The 18,839-nt window shown below is 38.2% G+C and overlaps 3 protein-coding genes across 6 annotated transcripts; 1 reads left to right on the plus strand and 2 right to left on the minus strand.

Annotated features, from left to right (window-relative positions):
• Positions 1 to 920: 920 nt before the first annotated feature.
• Positions 921 to 3,735, minus strand: bloc1s3 (biogenesis of lysosomal organelles complex-1, subunit 3). 2 transcript variants are annotated; one of them, XM_030151494.1, is made up of 5 exons: positions 3,670 to 3,735; positions 3,324 to 3,442; positions 1,702 to 1,888; positions 1,341 to 1,441; positions 921 to 1,220 (listed from the first exon to the last, which is right to left on the minus strand). In XM_030151494.1, exons 2-5 carry the CDS (start codon positions 3,438 to 3,440, stop codon positions 1,035 to 1,037), a joined length of 591 nt encoding a protein of 196 aa, XP_030007354.1. In that variant the 5' UTR covers positions 3,441 to 3,442; positions 3,670 to 3,735; the 3' UTR covers positions 921 to 1,034. The 2 variants fall into 2 exon arrangements, with proteins under 2 accessions (XP_030007354.1, XP_030007355.1); XM_030151495.1 differs by lacking the exon at positions 3,670 to 3,735 and adding an exon at positions 3,601 to 3,630.
• A 216-nt stretch (positions 3,736 to 3,951) lies between these two features.
• trappc6bl (trafficking protein particle complex subunit 6B, like) lies at positions 3,952 to 8,179 on the plus strand. Of its 2 annotated transcripts, XM_030151496.1 has the most exons (7): positions 3,952 to 4,074; positions 4,377 to 4,474; positions 4,761 to 4,828; positions 4,928 to 5,045; positions 5,158 to 5,241; positions 5,412 to 5,505; positions 5,647 to 8,179. In XM_030151496.1, the coding sequence occupies exons 2-7, from the start codon at positions 4,379 to 4,381 to the stop codon at positions 5,676 to 5,678; spliced, it is 492 nt and encodes a 163-aa protein (XP_030007356.1). In that variant the 5' UTR covers positions 3,952 to 4,074; positions 4,377 to 4,378; the 3' UTR covers positions 5,679 to 8,179. The 2 variants fall into 2 exon arrangements, with proteins under 2 accessions (XP_030007356.1, XP_030007357.1); XM_030151497.1 differs by lacking the exon at positions 3,952 to 4,074 and having other exon boundaries at positions 4,093 to 4,474.
• Positions 8,180 to 14,038: 5,859 nt separating this feature from the next.
• Positions 14,039 to 17,368, minus strand: LOC115432161 (mRNA decay activator protein ZFP36L1). 2 transcript variants are annotated; one of them, XM_030153006.1, is made up of 2 exons: positions 17,197 to 17,368; positions 14,039 to 16,084 (listed from the first exon to the last, which is right to left on the minus strand). In XM_030153006.1, the coding sequence occupies exons 1-2, from the start codon at positions 17,248 to 17,250 to the stop codon at positions 14,834 to 14,836; spliced, it is 1,305 nt and encodes a 434-aa protein (XP_030008866.1). In that variant the 5' UTR covers positions 17,251 to 17,368; the 3' UTR covers positions 14,039 to 14,833. The 2 variants fall into 2 exon arrangements, with proteins under 2 accessions (XP_030008866.1, XP_030008865.1); XM_030153005.1 differs by having other exon boundaries at positions 14,039 to 16,087.
• Positions 17,369 to 18,839: the final 1,471 nt, after the last annotated feature.

Below are 18,839 nucleotides of genomic sequence, written 5' to 3' on the forward strand. Positions count from 1 at the left end.
TTTCCTATACTTAATTTTCTGATCATGTAAATGTTCATAAAAGCTCAGATTAAAGTTGAGGGTTATATCAAAAACAGAGAAAACAGAAAAAAAAGTGACTTTTTCAGCAAAGATATCAATAACTGAATGCAAAACAAGTGTCTCCATCCCGCTATTTATCAAACTCCATGGATTTTACGTATGAATCAATGATGTAGAAGATGATGATTTTTCCACGTTCATTACAGAGCCCCTGAACATCCAAATGGGTCATATCTGATGACTATGAAAAAATGACAAGCTGAATTTTACATCAAATATTTGCATGTATTGATAGGATTAGTGGATCAACAGGTATTAAACACTTTACATCAATACATGTTTTTGGTCACCAGTGGCGGTTTGGGTCTTTACCGGTTAATTTCTCAAAACTGTGAACAACCTTTGTAGACGTTGTCCCAAAGAAGCTACATATAAAATTTGAAATGAATCCGACCAGTAGTTTTGTCAGAGATGTCTGAAGAAAGTGCTAACAAAGATGACGATGATGGACACAGTGCCTTCACAATAGTTCATGACCTATCGGCTGGTGAGCTAATAATGAAAGGAAAAGGAGAACGTAGAAGTAAAACAACACAGTATTGCAATTTAGGAGAACTGCAATATTGCATATTTTTTATTTTATATTACATGTTGTATAATAGTGGCACAGACCTGCAGGTAAAAATGGATCCTAACAAAGTATGTAAATAACAGAAATACTCTAAATTCAAGTATTAACATAAGCTGACAAATACTGATAAATACACTCATATTGTGTTGCTAAGTTAATGTGTTTTTTTTTTTTTTATACATACATATACATATATATATACATATACATATATATATATATATATATACATATACATATATATATATATATATATATATATATATATATAAAGGCACGATTTGTAAACATATTACAACATAATATTTATTTACAGCCCACCCTCCTGTGCTCAGAGAAAATGTACACAGTGATATTATGATATTAAATATTTTAGATTTCATTATGGTACAGGAGTATTAACACATTCATGGTTTTGCATATTAATATCTGGCAGTATTTGACAGCTGGTGATAATGTCAATCTTCTCAGACACCGCCTTCAGGTCGTCCAGGATTAATCTAATGCTGTGAGAAGCGTTGATGATGGCACTCTGCGAAGCATTGAGCTGAGCTGTTGCAATGCGCACCTTCCAGACAAACAATATGACAAAAATTACTGCTACAGAACTTGCAGCACTACAGTAGGAAATCTGATACACAAGCAAAAACTAGTGTCTACACTGGACAATCAAAATAAATTAGTTTACCTCTTTGCTGGCGCTGCTGTACACATGTTTTAGCGTTTGTCCCACGTCAGAATACAGTCGGCTGTTAGACTCTAGAAGCTTCTGCTGTAAGAGGGTGTCACCTAAAAAATCATAACAAATCAGAAAACTATTAAGTTTTATTTACAGCAGATTTTACACATTTTTATTTATTAATACAATCTTAACAGATGTATTAACAAATGCTATTAAAGTCTATTGTAATTAAGAACAACAATAATGAGTTTCATCTGTAGCTTTCATGAATCAATATATAATCTTTAAAGTTTACTATGAATACACAGGGTTAGTTGTCTCTAACACAGAGATCTGAACAGGTTTAGTCAGAAGCTGCTCTGCTCACCGTGTGGTCTGTGTGTGGGGCTTGGCCTGTCCTCCACTACTGACTGTATATCAGGGTGGTCTCTGAGGACAATAAGCGGAGGCAGATCTCTCCTGAATATCTGAGTGCTCTCCTGGTTTACTGCACTTCCTTGGTCTGTCTGCTCCAGCTCACCCTCACTGTCTGTTTCAGATGCCTCCCCAGCGACCTGCAAGATCACAGACAAAAGAAGACATACATTGAGATTCATGACAGGAAAATGAAAATGCTTTGCCGGGTGGATGACAAACTAAATTCCTCTCTTTGTCTCTATCTCTGCAAGAAGCTAAAATTCATGTTGTACTTCCTTTGTCAGTGGCTGGCAAAATTTACAAATAAAAAAATATGACTGAAGTTGTGAGTATGCAAACTCATCTTTAGACTCACATTAACCAACAGGCAACAGCAGATTTCTAGTTTTATTATACCTTCTCTGTTTTTTCCCATGTTTCCCTTGTGCCTCGATAATATAAAAGTATTAAATACTAGTAAGTGGCTTTGATTTGATAAGGTAATGTGACAGTGGGTATGGTGGATAGTTAGGATCACATTCTTTGATGGTGATTTTATTTACCAACCATGCAGCCTGTTACTTCAGTTTAATTATCTATCAAACTCAATAGTTGCACATACAGGGTGGGGAAGCAAAATTTACAATGAACATTTAGTTGTTTTTTCTCAGCAAGCACTACATCAATTGTTTTGAAACCAAACATATATTGATGTCATAATCATACCTAACACTATTATCCATACCTTTTCAGAAACTTTTGCCCATATGAGTAATCAGGAAAGCAAACGTCAAAGAGTGTGTGATTTGCTGAATGCACTCGTCACACCAAAGGAGATTTCAAAAATAGTTGGAGTGTCCATAAAGACTGTTTATAATGGAAAGAAGAGAATGACTATGAGCAAAACTATTACGAGAAAGTCTGGAAGATACTATTAAAGAAGAATGGGAAAAGTTGTCACCCGAATATTTGAGGAACACTTGCGCAAGTTTCAGGAAGCGTGTGAAGACAGTTATTGAGAAAGGAGGACACATAGAATAAAAACATTTTCTATTATGTCAATTTTCTTGTGGCAAATAAATTCTCATGACTTTCAATAAACTAATTGGTCATACACTGTCTTTCAATCCCTGCCTAAAAATATTGTAAATTTTGCTTCCCCACCCTGTATGTGGCACTTACATGGAGCTGTGGTTATTAATTCCTTTCTTCCTGTTATTAATTCAACTATTATTCATAAGTGTCTTCAATGTTTTGTGGGTGGATTATTGACTGTTGCCAATATTCATGACGTTGGAGAATCTTTTTTGGGTTGAGTGTTTTCTAATTTTGTATACATTCTATGTTAAAGAAGAAGAAGGACAAGATTCTGCTCTTGAATTTTACCCCAAGCAGAGGTACGATGGCCAGTCATCCGAGAAGAAAATAGAAAGTTCAGAGAATTCTACAAGCTGATGCCTTTTCTGACAACGTTGTAGGCCTGTTTTTTAATTAACCTTAGCTATTATATTCATTAAAGATTTTCCAGCCTATTACAAAAATCTATTTTGAGTCTTATAAACATGACAATTTTTAATTCCTGTAAAAATGAACCTTGGCTCCAGCTGGGGCAGTTTGAGGAGGAGGAGGCAGGGACGTGATGTAGACTTCATCATCAGAGTCGGTCTCAGACGCTTCGCCCTGCACCACAATCTGGTACTTGCTGGACATGACTGCACAAACACACGAAACATCACATTTAATCACAAAATACACCATTAGCCGTAGCTAGGGTAAGGAAAGGCAACAGAACAACACAAAATAGGATGTACAGTTTGACTACTTAGCTGACATTACAAGTTTAATCAACGTAAAACAAATAAAAACAAACTGAAAGTAAAGATTCACTGTGTACTCCCAAATGTTTTATAAAACTAAATAAATCCATAAAGTGTCAAACCTTTAGTATACTGGCGAAAACAAAAATCACATGAGCAACCAGGAACTGTCTTGTTTCCGGGGACCAATCCGAGCTGGATATCGAGATCACGTGACTGTCAAATTTAAATGCAGGCGTTTGTTTGAAATTGAAACCGGCGCACACAGAAACAGTGCCTGGCAGTTACATTTTGCGGGCTTTGAGATTATTATGTACAAAATAAAAATTGACCGTACGTAATTACAGTGTAACAAATTACCATGATCACTGTGTAGCACGCAATCCATCTGGCTGCTTGTTTATATCACTGACGGGATGACTATGGGTGACACCGCTTTCGAGAAGCTGAAGGAGCGCCCCCATATTATTAACGAGTGCACCCCTAGAAGCAGCCCTGTATTTACTTCTTGTAAAGACATTTGACAGGTATGTGTAGCGATAAAATTCCTTCAACTCATTTATATAGCTTGAAAAGAATACTCATGCACATGCGAATTGTTTTGTATAATCGCTATCTCGTTTTTATTTTCTTTACGCCGCAGAAAAACGTTTTGTCATCTCTGGGACAAGCTAACAACACCAGTTAGCATTTGCTAACTAGCAATTTTGCATTAAACTGCTGCAACGACATTCCACGTCTGCAGTTGATCTAGTGATTAGAAACACGATAAGCCAACTGAAATTGTGTTTAAGACTGGTCTGTTTGATAACTTTGTGTGTTTTGTCAGGAATGGCAGACGAGGTTCTGTTTGAATTTCTCCATATGGAGATCGTGTCACATGTATACAAAGAACAGCAATCCAGTAAAGGGGAGATGGACAGTAAGGTATGTCTATATTTATTTATTTATTTTATTATGAACCTTATCAGTGTTAGATTTGCTGCAAGAGCTGCAATGATGCGAGAATACAAGCATTTCACTGAGTACCAGAAAGTACCCCTATACCACCAGTATGACCAGAGGGTAGCAATCTGTGGTATTATTATTAAATATTGTAGCATGTTGTCTGTCTTATAGAACACATATTTCTAGTAATTATACATAGCTGCTTAATTTTCATTGAACCTATAAATACATTTGAACCTACACCTTGGATTGCTTTTCTTATTAGGAAAGGACTATGTGTGTTTCTGTCCTGGAAAGTATGGGCTTCAGGGTGGGACAAGGACTCATTGAGAGGTAGATGGGAATGCACACATTAAATCTGCAACAGTACATGTTCTCTGAAATGCTTCCCCAAGTATGTTAAGTGTCTAAAATAATTTTTCTCATGCGTAGATTGACGAGGGACTCTCCCAGCTTTAAAGATGAATTGGATATAATGAAGTTCATTTGTAAAGACTTCTGGACAAAAGTGTTCAGGAGGCAGGTTGACAACCTCAGGACCAACCATCAGGTAAATATGATCTTCAATCCTCAGTGCAGCAAATAACATTGTCCTTTGTAAAAAATAATTTGTAAATAAAGTCCCTTTTAAGTAAAACACACGTGTTCACTCGGTGCAATAGGGTACATACGTTCTTCAGGACAACAAGTTTGTTTTGCTGACTCAGCTTTCCAGTGGAAAACAGTATCTGGACCAGGCTCCGAAGGTTAGAATACACACTCTCTCAAACAAAAATACATTTCTCCAGCCTTCACATTTTCAGACACTGACTATAAATAGTCACTAGAGGCTATAGTGTTTATTTTTACTTACAGCCAAACACACATGCTTTAATCTCATTATCTCCAATAATTATTTCTGTATGTGTTGTGTCAGTATCTGGCCTTTTCGTGTGGTGTAGTGAGAGGAGCTCTGTCTAATCTCGGTCTAGAGAGTGTGGTGACAGCAGAGGTCTCAGTCATGCCATCATGTAAGTACAACCAGCATACTGACGCAGTCATGTCTATTCAGTAAAAGCACTAACTAATGTATATGTTGTACTTTCATCCTTTTTGGATTTTAAGACACCACTTGTGTATTAAAACAGTACTTTAATGTGTCTCGTAATTAGGTAAGTTCCAGGTGGTGATCCAGAAGCTGTGACCTGTTTTCATTGTGCCAATGAGAAAGATAATCCCATGCAGCTCCTGTCATTTCTGCCAAGCTGTGTGATCACAGTGGAAGTCAAACACCTCAATGATTTTTTTTTTTTTTTCCCCTACTGGGACAAACTGGACTAGCTCAGTTCTGCTGACAACCAGACAGGACTAAACCAGATTAGCCAGGGATACTACAGAACAAGATGTTTTATTGTTTCTATTGTTTTATAGTCTAGGCTTTGTTCCAAAAAACAATTTTACAATGACGTTTTCAAACTTAGTTTAATGTAAGTTGACTCTAGCTTTGAATGACCCCACTTAGCCAAGCTGTGAACAACAATGCTGACTGTCAATGGCTGTGAATGTGTTGTGTATTACAAGGTATCTTAATGTTCTTTGTGATGTATTGCAGTGTTTTGTGATTCAGAGTGATGAGTAGAATCAAATAGAAACAAGATGCTGTTTGTGAGAGCTGATAGAAACCTTTGGCCTTATCAGCTCTCGTACCACAATTAGCATCTTCAATAATAACCTAATAGCTGTTATTCAGCAGCCACAAAGAGGAGGTTCAACAACAGTGTGTTGATCTTCCTCGTTTCAGACTGCCTTTGGAGCTGAATGGCTCCTGTGCGGCACTGGTAGTTTTAATTTGAGTCGATTTTATAATATGATGCAAATCTAGGTCATTTGACTTGTTTGTTTTTTGTTTAACAACTGATGATAAGTCATGGTGGACATCATCTTTTTCCCTAAAGTGATGCCACACTTCAGAGTTAACCACTAAAACTAGTTTTACAGGTCATTGTTATTAATATTATTTTTTATTAGAAATGATGTACATTTGTGTCCTTTGTATAGGATTAGCTGTGTAAATATACCATATTGTGAGATTCTTTAGACCAACTTTAAATTTCCTGATAAGCTGCAAATATATTAGTTTGTGTGAGTTAGTAGGTCTTTTGACTTGCTTTGGACAACAATCACCTCAGATTCAGATCTGTTCCTGAATGTGTGAGGCTTTTTTTTTTTTTTTTTTTTTATTAAACCTTTATTTAACCAGATAGAGTTCCACTGAGATTGAGATCGAGATCTCTTTTACAAGGGTGACCTGGCCAAGAGGTCAGCAGCTCACGCCATGAAAGAAAACAGGTTTTACATACAGGTAATAAGAATAAATAATAATAATTAAAAAAAAAACAAAACAGTAATATAGTAATAACAGAAAAGTTAGACAGTTTTTTTAAAGTGCAAAATTTAGTTGAGGTCACAGCAATTTAAAAACTCAGGCACTGTCCAGTTGATTCGCTGTTTTGTCCGTAAGACGGAGCAAAAAGCTTGGAATGACATGAGGTCTGGTATTTTCAGCTCCATAAGTGTGTTCCAGGCAGAGGGGGCAGCAGTTCAGTCCTAACTGTGGGTACATTCAAATAACACAGATCACAAGACCATAAAGAATATTGACTAGTTGATCTTTCTACATATGAAATGGTACTTGTTATGTATTTATTTAATGTTTCTTAACAAAGCAGATGAAAGACTAAACTTTTGACAAAAATAGCATGAAAATAAGGAAAAGTCAAAGAAATCAAAATGGAAGGTTAGACAAAAATGTATGGGGTTGCTGCAAAGTATGTCATCCTGTCTGTGTCTTATTCACACCTTTTGTAGATGCTGTTGCCTATTTGTGCCACTAGAGGGAACCATGAATCTGTCATTAATGTCTGATCTGTCTTCAACAAATACCATTTGCCAAATTATTCTCTGTTTGGCTTTGCCATTTCAGTTTTGCTTTCTCTATTTTTATTGTATGACTTTGTATGGGAGAAAGGTTAACCCATCATTGAGAATACCTGTATGTACAGTGCCACGAAAAGTTTGGAAAATTGCATTTTCAGGAGGATTTTTTCCTTCTAAGTACAACCTCACCTTTTCACATTACTAGCATGACTTACCTGATTTCCATGATGATGTAAACATCAAAGTGCACACTGAAGAGACTGTTTTTGTGTAAATGGATGTGCCACCTTTCTTATTTGTTACCATTATTCCTTGCAAGTGCAGCACATTTAACAGTGCGCACTAACAGTCATCTCCCGTCATCCCTGCTTAAGTTATTAATATTTCTTTCATGTTTTTGATCCATATCATGAGATTGGTATTAAGAGCTTGTACTGTATGTGACTGTACTAAAGTATAAAGTTCTGTCCTTTCAGGTTAAACTGATATTTACTTCATTTTTAAAAGAACATCTGTTATTTTAGTTTCTTCTACAGTTTAAATGTTCAAGAACTGACATAGACTTACACAGCCAGCTCTATCTCTACGCTTTAAAGTCCTCACTCCTAGTTTTGCTAAGTCACTGTTGACAGTTAAGGAAATATGGTGCTTACCTGTTTTTTTTGTTTTTTTTGTTTTTTTTTTAATCTTTTGTAAAATGGCATCCCATATTCATTTCAGCATTTCACTGCCTTCCATTTTACAGAATAAACTTCTTGACATATCTTCTCTACTGTGGTGTCCCACTCATTACTGTCTATAAGGAATATTGAAGAAAATTCACCAGTGTATTGTCAGTATTCCACTATATTTTGACATTATCACTGTTAACATAAATTGTAGCTTGAGGGTAAAATTGCAATGGAGCACTCAGTGTAATACAGTATTGCACTTTTCTAGCAATTTGCAGCATTTCTGACATACTGCACTTATAAGAAAATTGAAGCCTTGAGATAAGAGTGCAGTGAATTGAGACATTTTCAGAATACGTAGGCAGATACAGATCAGATCGGCTTGGTTGACAATTGATAGTAGCAATCAAAACCCATGGTATTTTAGTGTTCTTTTTCATGTTGAAATGAGTTATTCCTGGAGTAAATTCCTCATAAAGCATCACATTTACATTACTTGTGTAAATGTATATACTGTTCTTTTTAACCCATAAAGACCCAAACAGCCGCCATCGACCAAAACCATCTTCTGATCTATAATGTCTAATACCTGTTGAACCACTAATCCTTTTTCATCTTTTCATGGTCATCAGATATGACCCATTTGGACGTTCAGAAGTTCCGTAGTTACCGTGGAAACACAGTTATCTTCTACAACATTGATTCACCAGTAAAATCCATGGAGTCTGATCAATGACGGTGGATGAAGACACTCATTTTTTTGTTTAGTTAATGATATTTTTGGAGAAAAAAAATAATTTTTCCCTCATTTTTTTCTGTTTAGATGTAATAACCTTTAAATTTACTCTGAGTTATTGTAGGAAAATACATGATTTATGCTGAAAAACTTTAAATAAAAAGGATAATATTACAATAAATGGTGATATATCACTTAAGAAAGGTTAAAAATAGAGAAAAATTCCTTTAGGAACTGACAAAAAAGTAGCGCTGGGTCTTTAAGGAGTACACTTTCCACATCAGTATTTGATAGAAGATAGAATGAGGAGAACCTGCACATCGTATGTTGTCTTATGTCATTGGAAAAATGGGACCCTCAAGACAAGAGTACTCGAATGAGCTTGAGGAGTTCAAGAAAGTTAAATAAGACCCCCTGGTTTAAGTAGACGCCCACTCTACCTCTGCAGATGAACAGTTCATAAGGGGTAATAACAATGTGATTAAAAAAAAAAATGTACAGGTAGATGAATCAAGTAGTAAAAGAAAAATTGAGTTACAAGTCTACATAATGTATTGCACCTGACTGTAGCTCACACTTTTGCCTGTTTGTTGCAGTCCATTAAACACTTATCCCAAATCCTCTCTGGAGAGAAGAAAAAATCAGAAGGAGGGATTAGAGGGGAAGCCTGGGAGGGGGCAGAACTGTAGAAGCCTATTGGAAGAGAAGCCAGATTGAAAGAGTGGACAAGAGTAAAATGAGATGGAAAGAATGAAGAGCCTCTACAGGAGGCTGGAGGGAAATGAAAGAAGTTTATTAGAGGAGGGGGGGTAGTGGGGACCGGAGAGGAAGCATCACGGGAAAAGAGAAAAATGACAAGCTCGTGAGATAGTGTTGAGAGGAAAAGGGGGAGGATGTGAGTTATTGTATTGTATGTGTCTGTGGTGTTTTGTCTCAGAAACATAACGTGAGGGAAAGAAGAAACTGTGGCGGCGTTCTGGAAATGAAGGGACGGGCGGTTCAGAAACAGCTGTTTAACGCTGCTCTGCACTATTTCACTCCCATTCCTCTGGCTTTACCCTGCATCACAATGTCACCAATAGACTCACAAAGAAGACTGGTGAATGGAGGGAAGGAGGAGAGGAGGAGGAGGAGGAGGAGGAGGGGATAGGGTGGGATCGGGTGGGGGGTGGTGGGGTTCCAGGACTAGAATAAAGAAAGGAGGTGTAGAAAGAGCGGGGGGGTTGAGTAAAACCAGCATTCATTCTCCCAAATTGATGACTTGCTACAATTCAGTAACACTCTCCACATAGACTGGCTGAAGCCTTTTGTACTGTAGGTCTGAGAGGCTGACATGGTTCCCAAAGGCAGTTTACTTCAGCTGAGTTTGGTTGGTAATACGCAATTTATTCTCTCCAAACGAATGATTACATATTACTTTTTGTTCCATTTGTCTGTACAGAACTGGGTCAAAGGGCTTTTGTTTACTCTGCACCTTATACATGGAATCAGCTACAGAAATGTAATTTCTTTGAGTGCTTTTAAGTCCAAAGTGAGAAATCCTGAGGCTGACTCCATAACTTGGACTTGTTTTTCTTAATCTGCTTGTAAATGAAAAAATCCGATATACATTACGTGGATCTAACGGATGTTTCATAAAGTGTGGAAATCTTTTTTTAATCTTTTTTGACAATTCTATGACACATGTACAAGGCCCTTAACAAGTTAAGATGTATATGTATATGTATATGTATGTAACACTCTGATATGTGCCTTTATTTATATTTACAGTGCCATATTGTATATGCATACAGATCTGGTGACAGCAAGGGGTTTGGGAGGGTTCAACGGGTTTTGTTTGATTTTTTTTTAATATATATTTTATGTATTTGAATACCTGTGTGCATTCTGTATTTGAAATTTAATAAACATATCTAAACAGAAATCTGCTTGTAAATGTTATTTTTACTGTTTACTGTTGAATGTGTCTGTTACATGTGTTTTAACTGTGTGTTGTATTTGCTGCTTCCTATACTTCCTTGTAAAAGAGGTTCTTAATCTCAATGGGATACTTCCTGGCTAAACAAAGGTTAAATAAAAATAAATAAGTGTGTGAGTGACAGTAAATGAAAATCAAATACTCATTTAGGGACAAATCAACAGTAACAGTCAACTAATCAGTAGCTCTGTTAACATGCACATTAAATTATGTGTCATTCCAAAAATGAGATGCAGTCTATAGGATTTAACCACAGGAAATAATTAAAAGTACTGATTAATTAAAAACAACCAGTTGTGTTCCTCTCAGTCTGCAGTGCAGCTTTAACTACCCGTATGATCCCACAGATTGACACCCACTTCTTTATCTCACGCTTTCTTTGCGGCTGTTTTCTTCTACCCCCACCATTACCTTTTTTCCCCCTCGCCCACTCATTTAACTTCCACCACTCATGCATAGTAAAAGTGAGATTCCCTCTCGCGTGCACACAACACAAACTTTGTCTCTTGGGGCCATATGTTGACCCGTGGTGGACCTGAATACAGCCATCTGCCTGCCTTTCCTATGTCCCACAGGGCAAGAGTGTGGGAGAATGCCTATCAGACACAATAAAGCGCGCACACACACACACACACACACACACACACACAGAGGACACATATAGGACACACATACCTTTAACCCCTTCACAGCCACTAATCACTCCCAGACAGCCAACCCATCTCATGTTAACAGTGACAAGATAATACCTGTTGTGTGTGCATGTGTTTGAGAAATCGCCCCAGGGAACTCGAGTAGGTAACCTCAGCTCTGCCTTTTTTTTTTTTTTACTTGTTTTTTTTGAGTAAAAGGAGTGAATGGAGCTAGGATGACAGTATAATGTACTTTCAGATCAAAGGTTTGTATTATTTTAAGCATGTTTACTGAATCCGGTTCTCATATCTTTCACCAAATGTGTGTATACTTTGATTTACAGTGTTACTAATGCATCGACTTCCAAATCTAACTTGCTCATTCCACTTTTAATAGATTAAACCATGACTCAGCGCCGAGTGAACCAAGTGAGGGAGAGGTGAGGGGATGTAATTGGAGGAAAGGGATAAAACCAACGAAGGGAGGGAGAGAGAGATGGTCGGATGGAGGAAGGGAGGTGAAATAAGGGAAATGGGTGGGAGCTCAAGAGTTGCTAAGATTAAATCCCAAACAAAAGACTTCTTATCTCCACATGAAATCTCAGTGGCATGACTGCACACACGCATTTAAAGCGGTGTGCTCCCATCCTGCACTGCAGTCGCTGGAGCGTTCATGATTAAACAAATGTTTAAATCAACTTTTGATACTGAAACTTTCACTAAAATACATTTCAAGGCATCAAGCAGCCCCAGGCCTCTAAAACAAGTGGTGTGTTGTAACCTCTGAGGCCTTACTTGGCTGACTGTAGAACATCACTGGGCTTTGGCAAGAGTTTTATTGACTGAGCAGAATCTTCCAAGGTGGAGAGGCATTCTAGTGTGATGTGTTATTGATTTTCAGCACCCAGGAATGGATGAGACAAAGTATTTAAGCAAAACTAAAGCTATTTGGTAGAGCTGCATTCGAGTAATACAAAGCAGACTTCAGCTCTTTCCTCTAAGTACAGCTGTCTGATTCAACTGGATCTGATTAATTCAGTTAAATCACCTCGGTTATGTTTCCTTTCTGTCTTAAAACTAAACATTCAGGAAATACACGGTTTTGAACAGATATCTATTTGCTCCCAATACTCATCTGTGGGTTTCACACCAACAGAGTATCTCTTGTGCTTTTTATCTTTTGTACTTTGTGCCGATTGTGGTAAAATTTGCTCCAACAGACATTTCTTATCCTTGCCAACATTACAGAAAACAGTCTTATCCTAACCTCACTTGGCATTGTGTTGAATTCACCTTCCCTCTTTTTGTACTGTTAACGTAAATGACTCAATAATTACCACAGGGGGAGTATGAAAAAAAAAAAAAAAAAACAAATGACAGTTCACTGGTTTCCTGCTTGCTTCCTCTCTTCCCTGCACCTTGTATCTGAAACTTCAACATGTCAAGTAGTGGCTGATACCACAATGAACATTTACACACTCAACAGCTCTTACAACTTTGTCTTGTGATAAGATGAATACAGTGCTGGTGTGAAACATGCTGAATAAATATGACCCCCATAATGAACATGGAAAAGGTGATTACAAAAAACACCAAATAAAACGTGTATTAAAAAAGAAAACAAAAACTTTATTCCAGTACAAAAGAGCAAAAGAAACCCAAATATATTAAACTTGATACAAGCATTAACAACTCAAAGTCCTCTATAAATACGTTAAAATAAATTAAACAAATTAATTTACTAAAGATTATCACCTTTAACACTAAACAGGCTTCAAACAAGTTGATGAAAGGCAATTTTAAATAGAGCAGAAACAGCACAGTGCCTGTTCTTCTAACCAGCTACATCATAAACACACAAAACAGCCAAGTAACATTTCTAAAACACTACGCATACAGACGCTAACCCTACAGTATGCTGGACCTAGCTTGGTAAGGCAACAGACCTAGTCATGTGGATGTAACCAGGACGCTACACATTCAAAAACAGTACAAAGCATAACAGGAAAAAAAAGAATACATACAAAAGAGATTGAATATGATGGGGCGAGTCACAAAAACACGAATATTTACCAAGGGAAAAAAAAACATACCACCACTGTTGTGCCCATGCCTGTCTGAGGAGAAGGGGGTAATAAACTCCCAATCCAGGGAATGTCTGTGTTTAACCTCACCTTAAATACACGTTAGCACCACAATTTTAGAAAAACATGACAGAGGTAAACCTTTTAATAAATATTCACTTGACTTTTGATTAAACTTCTGAGTGACGTGCCCTGTGACATAAGTTATAATAAAGAATCTGACTACACAAAATAAGATGCTAAATAATCTTAGGGCATCTGACTTGCGTTCGTCTATCTGCAGTTCAGACTCAAATTCCATTTTGTCATGTTTTTCCTCCATTACCAACTTTGCAATGATCTCTTCTTTTGCTACTTTAAATAAGCGTTTCCATCTTTCAAGTCAGTAATTTGGTCATTTGGCATTTAACAAGTGGCAGTTTGTCAATAATGCACAAAACAGCAATATTCGAAGCAGTCTTGACAATAGAGATAGCTTAACATGAGCTTGACTCAATAGACTCACTCCCCACTTCACATCGATCTCGACAAATCAGCAACTTTTAGTTCAACACTGTAACAGAACCTGTTAAAGAACCTACAGGCACTTCAGTTGTAAAAACAAAAAACATTCAGGCTTATGGCCTTCCATCTCATGTCTGGAATCTTAACAGAACCTCAGACTATATTAAGAGGCATCAATCTCACCAGCTTATAAACACAATACTGTGTGTAGATAATGGAAAAACATTTCCTATATGTAGGTCACACTGTGCATTTGTCCCACCATAATCAAAATGCTTGAACAACAAACAGATGTCTTTGGCTTTGTCACATTCTTCAGATCATTTAGATGCCGAAGTAAAAAAAAAAAAAAATTACTCATGGTGGTGTGGACTCAACAACAGGCGGCACTGTGGCCAATCACACTGTGATTACAATATCTTAGTTGCAATTTGCCATCTCAGCACACTGCTTTGATAAAGCATCTAACAATTCCAGCAGTAAAAAACCTCTGCCCTGATATGTTTACTCTTTTTGGTGGCAACACACATTATATTTTCAGCGTAACTGTGGCTTGCCACATGTTAACAGTGACATTTTAACCACAATAATTCAACAGGCAAATGTCCTGAGTGAGTCAGGTCTTTATCACCTTTGACCCCGCAGATACAGATTACATACGTCTACTTGTCAGTCCAGTGAGTGAATGTGTGCATTTATAGGGACTAATGTAGGAGCACTGTCTATTCTGTATGTCGGTCTGGACCAAGTAACAAATGTCTACGTCCATATGAAAATATATACTGTTAATATGCTTGTGTGTGTCCCACTGTGGTGCTTAAAGGCAGAACCCCGCAGCATCCTCTGGAACAGAGAGCTGACTGAAAACAGCCAAACGCCTGCCATTTCCTTCGTTAATACCTGAATAGGATTCAGTGCCACTAAGTGAGCTAGTAGAGCTACTTCCATCCTGATCCTGGTCTGACAGTGAGGTGGAGGACAGAGACCGGGTGCCCAGTGGTCCTGCTAAGAGCCCTGAAACACCCGGACTCTGCCTCAGGGAAGGGGACGCCGTTGGAGACAACCCACATGGAGAGCAGCCCGAGTCAGGGGAAGGCAGGAATGGAGAGCGTGGATCACCTGCAGACGCCTGGGCATTCAGGGGTTGGTACTGGTGACCAGGGGAGGCCTCAAAGGCAGAGTCCATCTCCAGAAAGGCATGAGAGAGAAGGTCGGTGATGTCAGCGCATGAAGGAGGCGAAGGGTCACGAGTGAGAGAGGAGGCAGCAGGAGGAGGATGAGCTGGAAAGGCAGGCTGAAGGGCTTGGCTTGGAACAGTTGGAAACCCAGCAAAGCTGAAACTGTGTTTGATAAGTGGGGGTCTGTTTGGGCGGGATGAAGGGGCCTGGGACGGAATGCCTGAAGAGGAGGACGACGAGGAGGAGCGAGAAAAGGATTGTTTCTTTTCTTCCTCGCCATTGTGCACAAAGTGGCAGCGGATCCCATAGGGGCAGAAACCAATTGTATGAAACGTGCGACATGGCTCTGTTTTGTATTTTGGGTGTCTGCTGAGATCCCGCAGCTCATCAGGCCCGTGGGCAAACTGGCACTTCCCACCGTACTTGCATAACCCATTTTCAGTGAAAGATCGGCACAGTTCAGTCTTGTAACGTGAAGAAGAGGAGGAGGAGGTGGACACTGATGAGCCAGACATGGAGGAGGAGCTAGTGCTCAGTGCAGTAGGACTGATGTCACACTGGGAGTGCTTTATGTCATTCCCCAGCCAGCCTAGACTTGCAGCTGCGGTGCTGTTGGTCTCTACCATGCTGATAGAACGCTGGGCCAGGAAACCTGCCTTTCCCCACTGCACGGAATTAGAGAGCTGAGAGGGAAAAGGGCTTTCTGCTGGCTGCCTCCATTGGCTGGAGGACACAAATATATTATCTGAAGGCTCAGTGGGGAGGCAGGACAGTGATGAGAGGGAAAATGATGAGCTACTGCGTGGCTGGCTGATGTAGCCTGGTGTTCTCATTGCCAGACTGAGGGATGTCAGCGGCATGTTCTGTTCCCTCAGGTCCAGGTTGAGTAACTGCTGTAAGAACAGACAATACAGCAAAATAAGCTGATGTATTTTACAATTAATATGAAGCATAAATTAACATCCATAATAGCATGGATGATGATAGTGTTTCCCAACTCTTAACTTTGTTTACAGGCTTTAATTGATATTATTGTGTTAGGCCTTTGGGGGCTGAATATGTTTAATATAAACAACTACAAGACAAAAAAAGTAAACAAACTCTGACACAGATAACAATGCAAGCCAGTGTATAAAAGAGACACAAGTAATCACATTAGTTTACATACTGGGGGCCTTATTATGGTACAGCATCAACATGTTGAAACTTTTAAGGTCAAATTGTTGTCTTTCAATACAGCCTGTGTATTAAATAGGACTGTAATTAAAGTCATTGAAGCTGAAAGTGGAAGGAAAACTTGCCAAAGGATCTAATACAAAGAGTCAGCCAGGACATCTTGTTAGCAGATAAAGTAACACCAAACACTCTCGCCCCTGTTTAAATACGCAACGAGACAAACAACTACACTTGATGTAAACCAGTAAACAAGCTTTAATAAGAGGGAACTGCATTAACACTCGGAGTCTCCGAAGTAAATAAAACAGTTCAAACCTTAACATTCCGATACTCGTGTAATGGTTCTTCTCCTTGACCAAGCTACTACTAGTTACTGCTAACCAACTCCATAACCCTCCGCGGTTTCCACCACAATAGCTCCGGCCTCCACAGTGGAGTTTAGACTAAATTCGCAGACATTTTCTTTCTATTTCAGCCGTTTGCGAGCTCTATTTCTCCATATGTGGCGATGAACAAATAAGAAAACACTACTTGGGCCCGAACTGAGTTTAACTACAAACGGGCGCCCACACCACTGACAACTTGACAAGTTAGCTTAACTTCACATCAAAGCCGAATAAAGTCAAGTAAAAGTAAATAAGAGTTACATAAAGTTATAGCCAGTAACTGTTTGGACGTTAACACTATCTGCTTCATAACACTCGAGTAGAAAGAAGTTGACTGTTCAGGACTTGTCCAAAGTTAGCAGTGTAGCTAGCTAGGCTAACGGTAACTGTGACCTAGCCAAGCCGCTCCACCAAAAACTTTCTTGGCGAGTTTCACTTACTTTGCACATCATTTCTTCCAAGTCAGCAAACTGATTGAGGGGATAAGATGGCATTCTGTTGAGTTGCTGAAGTTTTCGTCTGATCCCGTCTGCCACCGTAGTGATAGACGTGGTCAACCCGTAGGCATGGGTCGATCAGAAGTTTCTGGTAGTGTATGTGGTGCTAAACAAGCCCCAGAGCCTGACCACGTGTGGATTTAAAACCTAACACTGCTGTTAGCCACGCCCACGCCTCTGTGAGTCAGCCGAAAGTTGTTTTCACTCAAATCCACTGCATGCATAATGGAGGGTCGTCCACTCAATGAAAATTAGTTTTATCTGGCAACTGTTTCCATTCTTTACCACCAAAAACAAACATACCTTCACATTATATGCTATCACTGGGTTTAAAGTTGTGCATGCATTGTATTTTTGCATTTACTGTTTCATAAAGTCCTCATGTATTTAGTGAAAGTGGATGTATCTTGTATGCAAGGCTGTTGTTTTCCATATTTCCACACCTCTGCAGAAACATTTTTGATTGAAGGCTGTACTCTGTTAACCTCAGCCTTTGCCTATGTTGCACTCACTGATATCTTTTCTTTTTTAATTTAAAAAATAATATTTTTAATTGGTTTATCAGGTTTTATGAACATGAACAATAGAAAAAGCAACAAGTGACAAAACATACAAAAAGCGAAACAAAATCCCACCCCAAACTAAAAAGCACTGCCACGATTTCAAAAAGATAGATAAGACAGAAAATAGATAAATAGATAAATAAAAAATAAAATAAAAGCAATGGATAATTAAAAAAATAAATAAATAAAAAGGGGAAGAGAATAATAATGAAAAAACAAACAAAACAAAACAAAAACACAATAATAACAGGAATACAAGCTGATATTGGTCTAATCCACATATATACTGTACGGACCTGGGGAGCAGACCACCGTAACAGGATAAATTTTTTGGCCAGAAATAAGGGAACTGTTCATAAAGATTTGGAATCTGTGTCGGAAAGAGAGTCTGGAGTGAGGTTTAGAAGACAAAAAGAAGGAGTCAGTGAGAACTATTTACCTGTGACCTCCTGAATTACAAAATAAACCCCCTTCCAAAAAGTCTGGATGTGGTCACATGACCAAAACAAGTGGAGCTGTCAGGAAACATTCTCTGGAGGTGAGCAGGTGTATAATAAGTTCAGTAAAAAAAAAAACTGAAGTTTTGTTCATGTACAGAGATAGAGGTACGTTTTGGGAAAATCCCACACTGGTTTCATTTTAATGCTCCACTGACATGCAGTATACAGTAGTGGGGAAAAAAAAGTTTTCATACACCCTTAATATTGAATATTTTTTGTGTTTCAAAAGGTGTGGCTGCATCAAACTGACAGAAACAAATGCAAATGATTTTTTTGGTTATTGTTAACAAAAAAAAAAAAAACTAAATTCTTGACAGGTTCAACATGTCATGTCCTGGATGTGTTTCAAGAAACATTATCTTTTTGAAACAGCCAGTTTTGATCTCGTCAGAACTGTGCATGTGCAGAAGGGAGCATGTGAGTTTGGAGAATGACTTTAGTGTAATTTTTAATGCAATGTATCAGAAATGCATTTAGTGTCAGAAAACTTTTTTTCCACTAATGTATTGCTCTATATAGTTTG

This window comes from Sphaeramia orbicularis, chromosome 13 (assembly GCF_902148855.1).
Source record: "Sphaeramia orbicularis chromosome 13, fSphaOr1.1, whole genome shotgun sequence".
Classification (NCBI taxonomy): domain Eukaryota; kingdom Metazoa; phylum Chordata; class Actinopteri; order Kurtiformes; family Apogonidae; genus Sphaeramia; species Sphaeramia orbicularis.

Coding starts and splice junctions, on each gene's coding strand:
- bloc1s3 (XM_030151494.1), bottom strand. CDS start 3,440: ATGTCCAGCAAGTACCAGATTGTGGTGCAGGGCGAAGCGTCTGAGACC. Junction 1,889..3,323: donor CTGCCCCAGCTGGAGCCAAG/GTTCATTTTTAC, acceptor GTGATCTTGCAG/GTCGCTGGGGAGGCATCTGA. Junction 1,442..1,701: donor CCCCACACACAGACCACACG/GTGAGCAGAGCA, acceptor ATGATTTTTTAG/GTGACACCCTCTTACAGCAG.
- trappc6bl (XM_030151496.1), top strand. CDS start 4,379: ATGGCAGACGAGGTTCTGTTTGAATTTCTCCATATGGAGATCGTGTCA. Junction 5,242..5,411: donor ATCTGGACCAGGCTCCGAAG/GTTAGAATACAC, acceptor GTGTTGTGTCAG/TATCTGGCCTTTTCGTGTGG. Junction 5,506..5,646: donor GGTCTCAGTCATGCCATCAT/GTAAGTACAACC, acceptor TCTCGTAATTAG/GTAAGTTCCAGGTGGTGATC.
- LOC115432161 (XM_030153005.1), bottom strand. CDS start 17,250: ATGCCATCTTATCCCCTCAATCAGTTTGCTGACTTGGAAGAAATGATG. Junction 16,088..17,196: donor TGGAAGAAATGATGTGCAAA/GTAAGTGAAACT, acceptor CTGTTCTTACAG/CAGTTACTCAACCTGGACCT.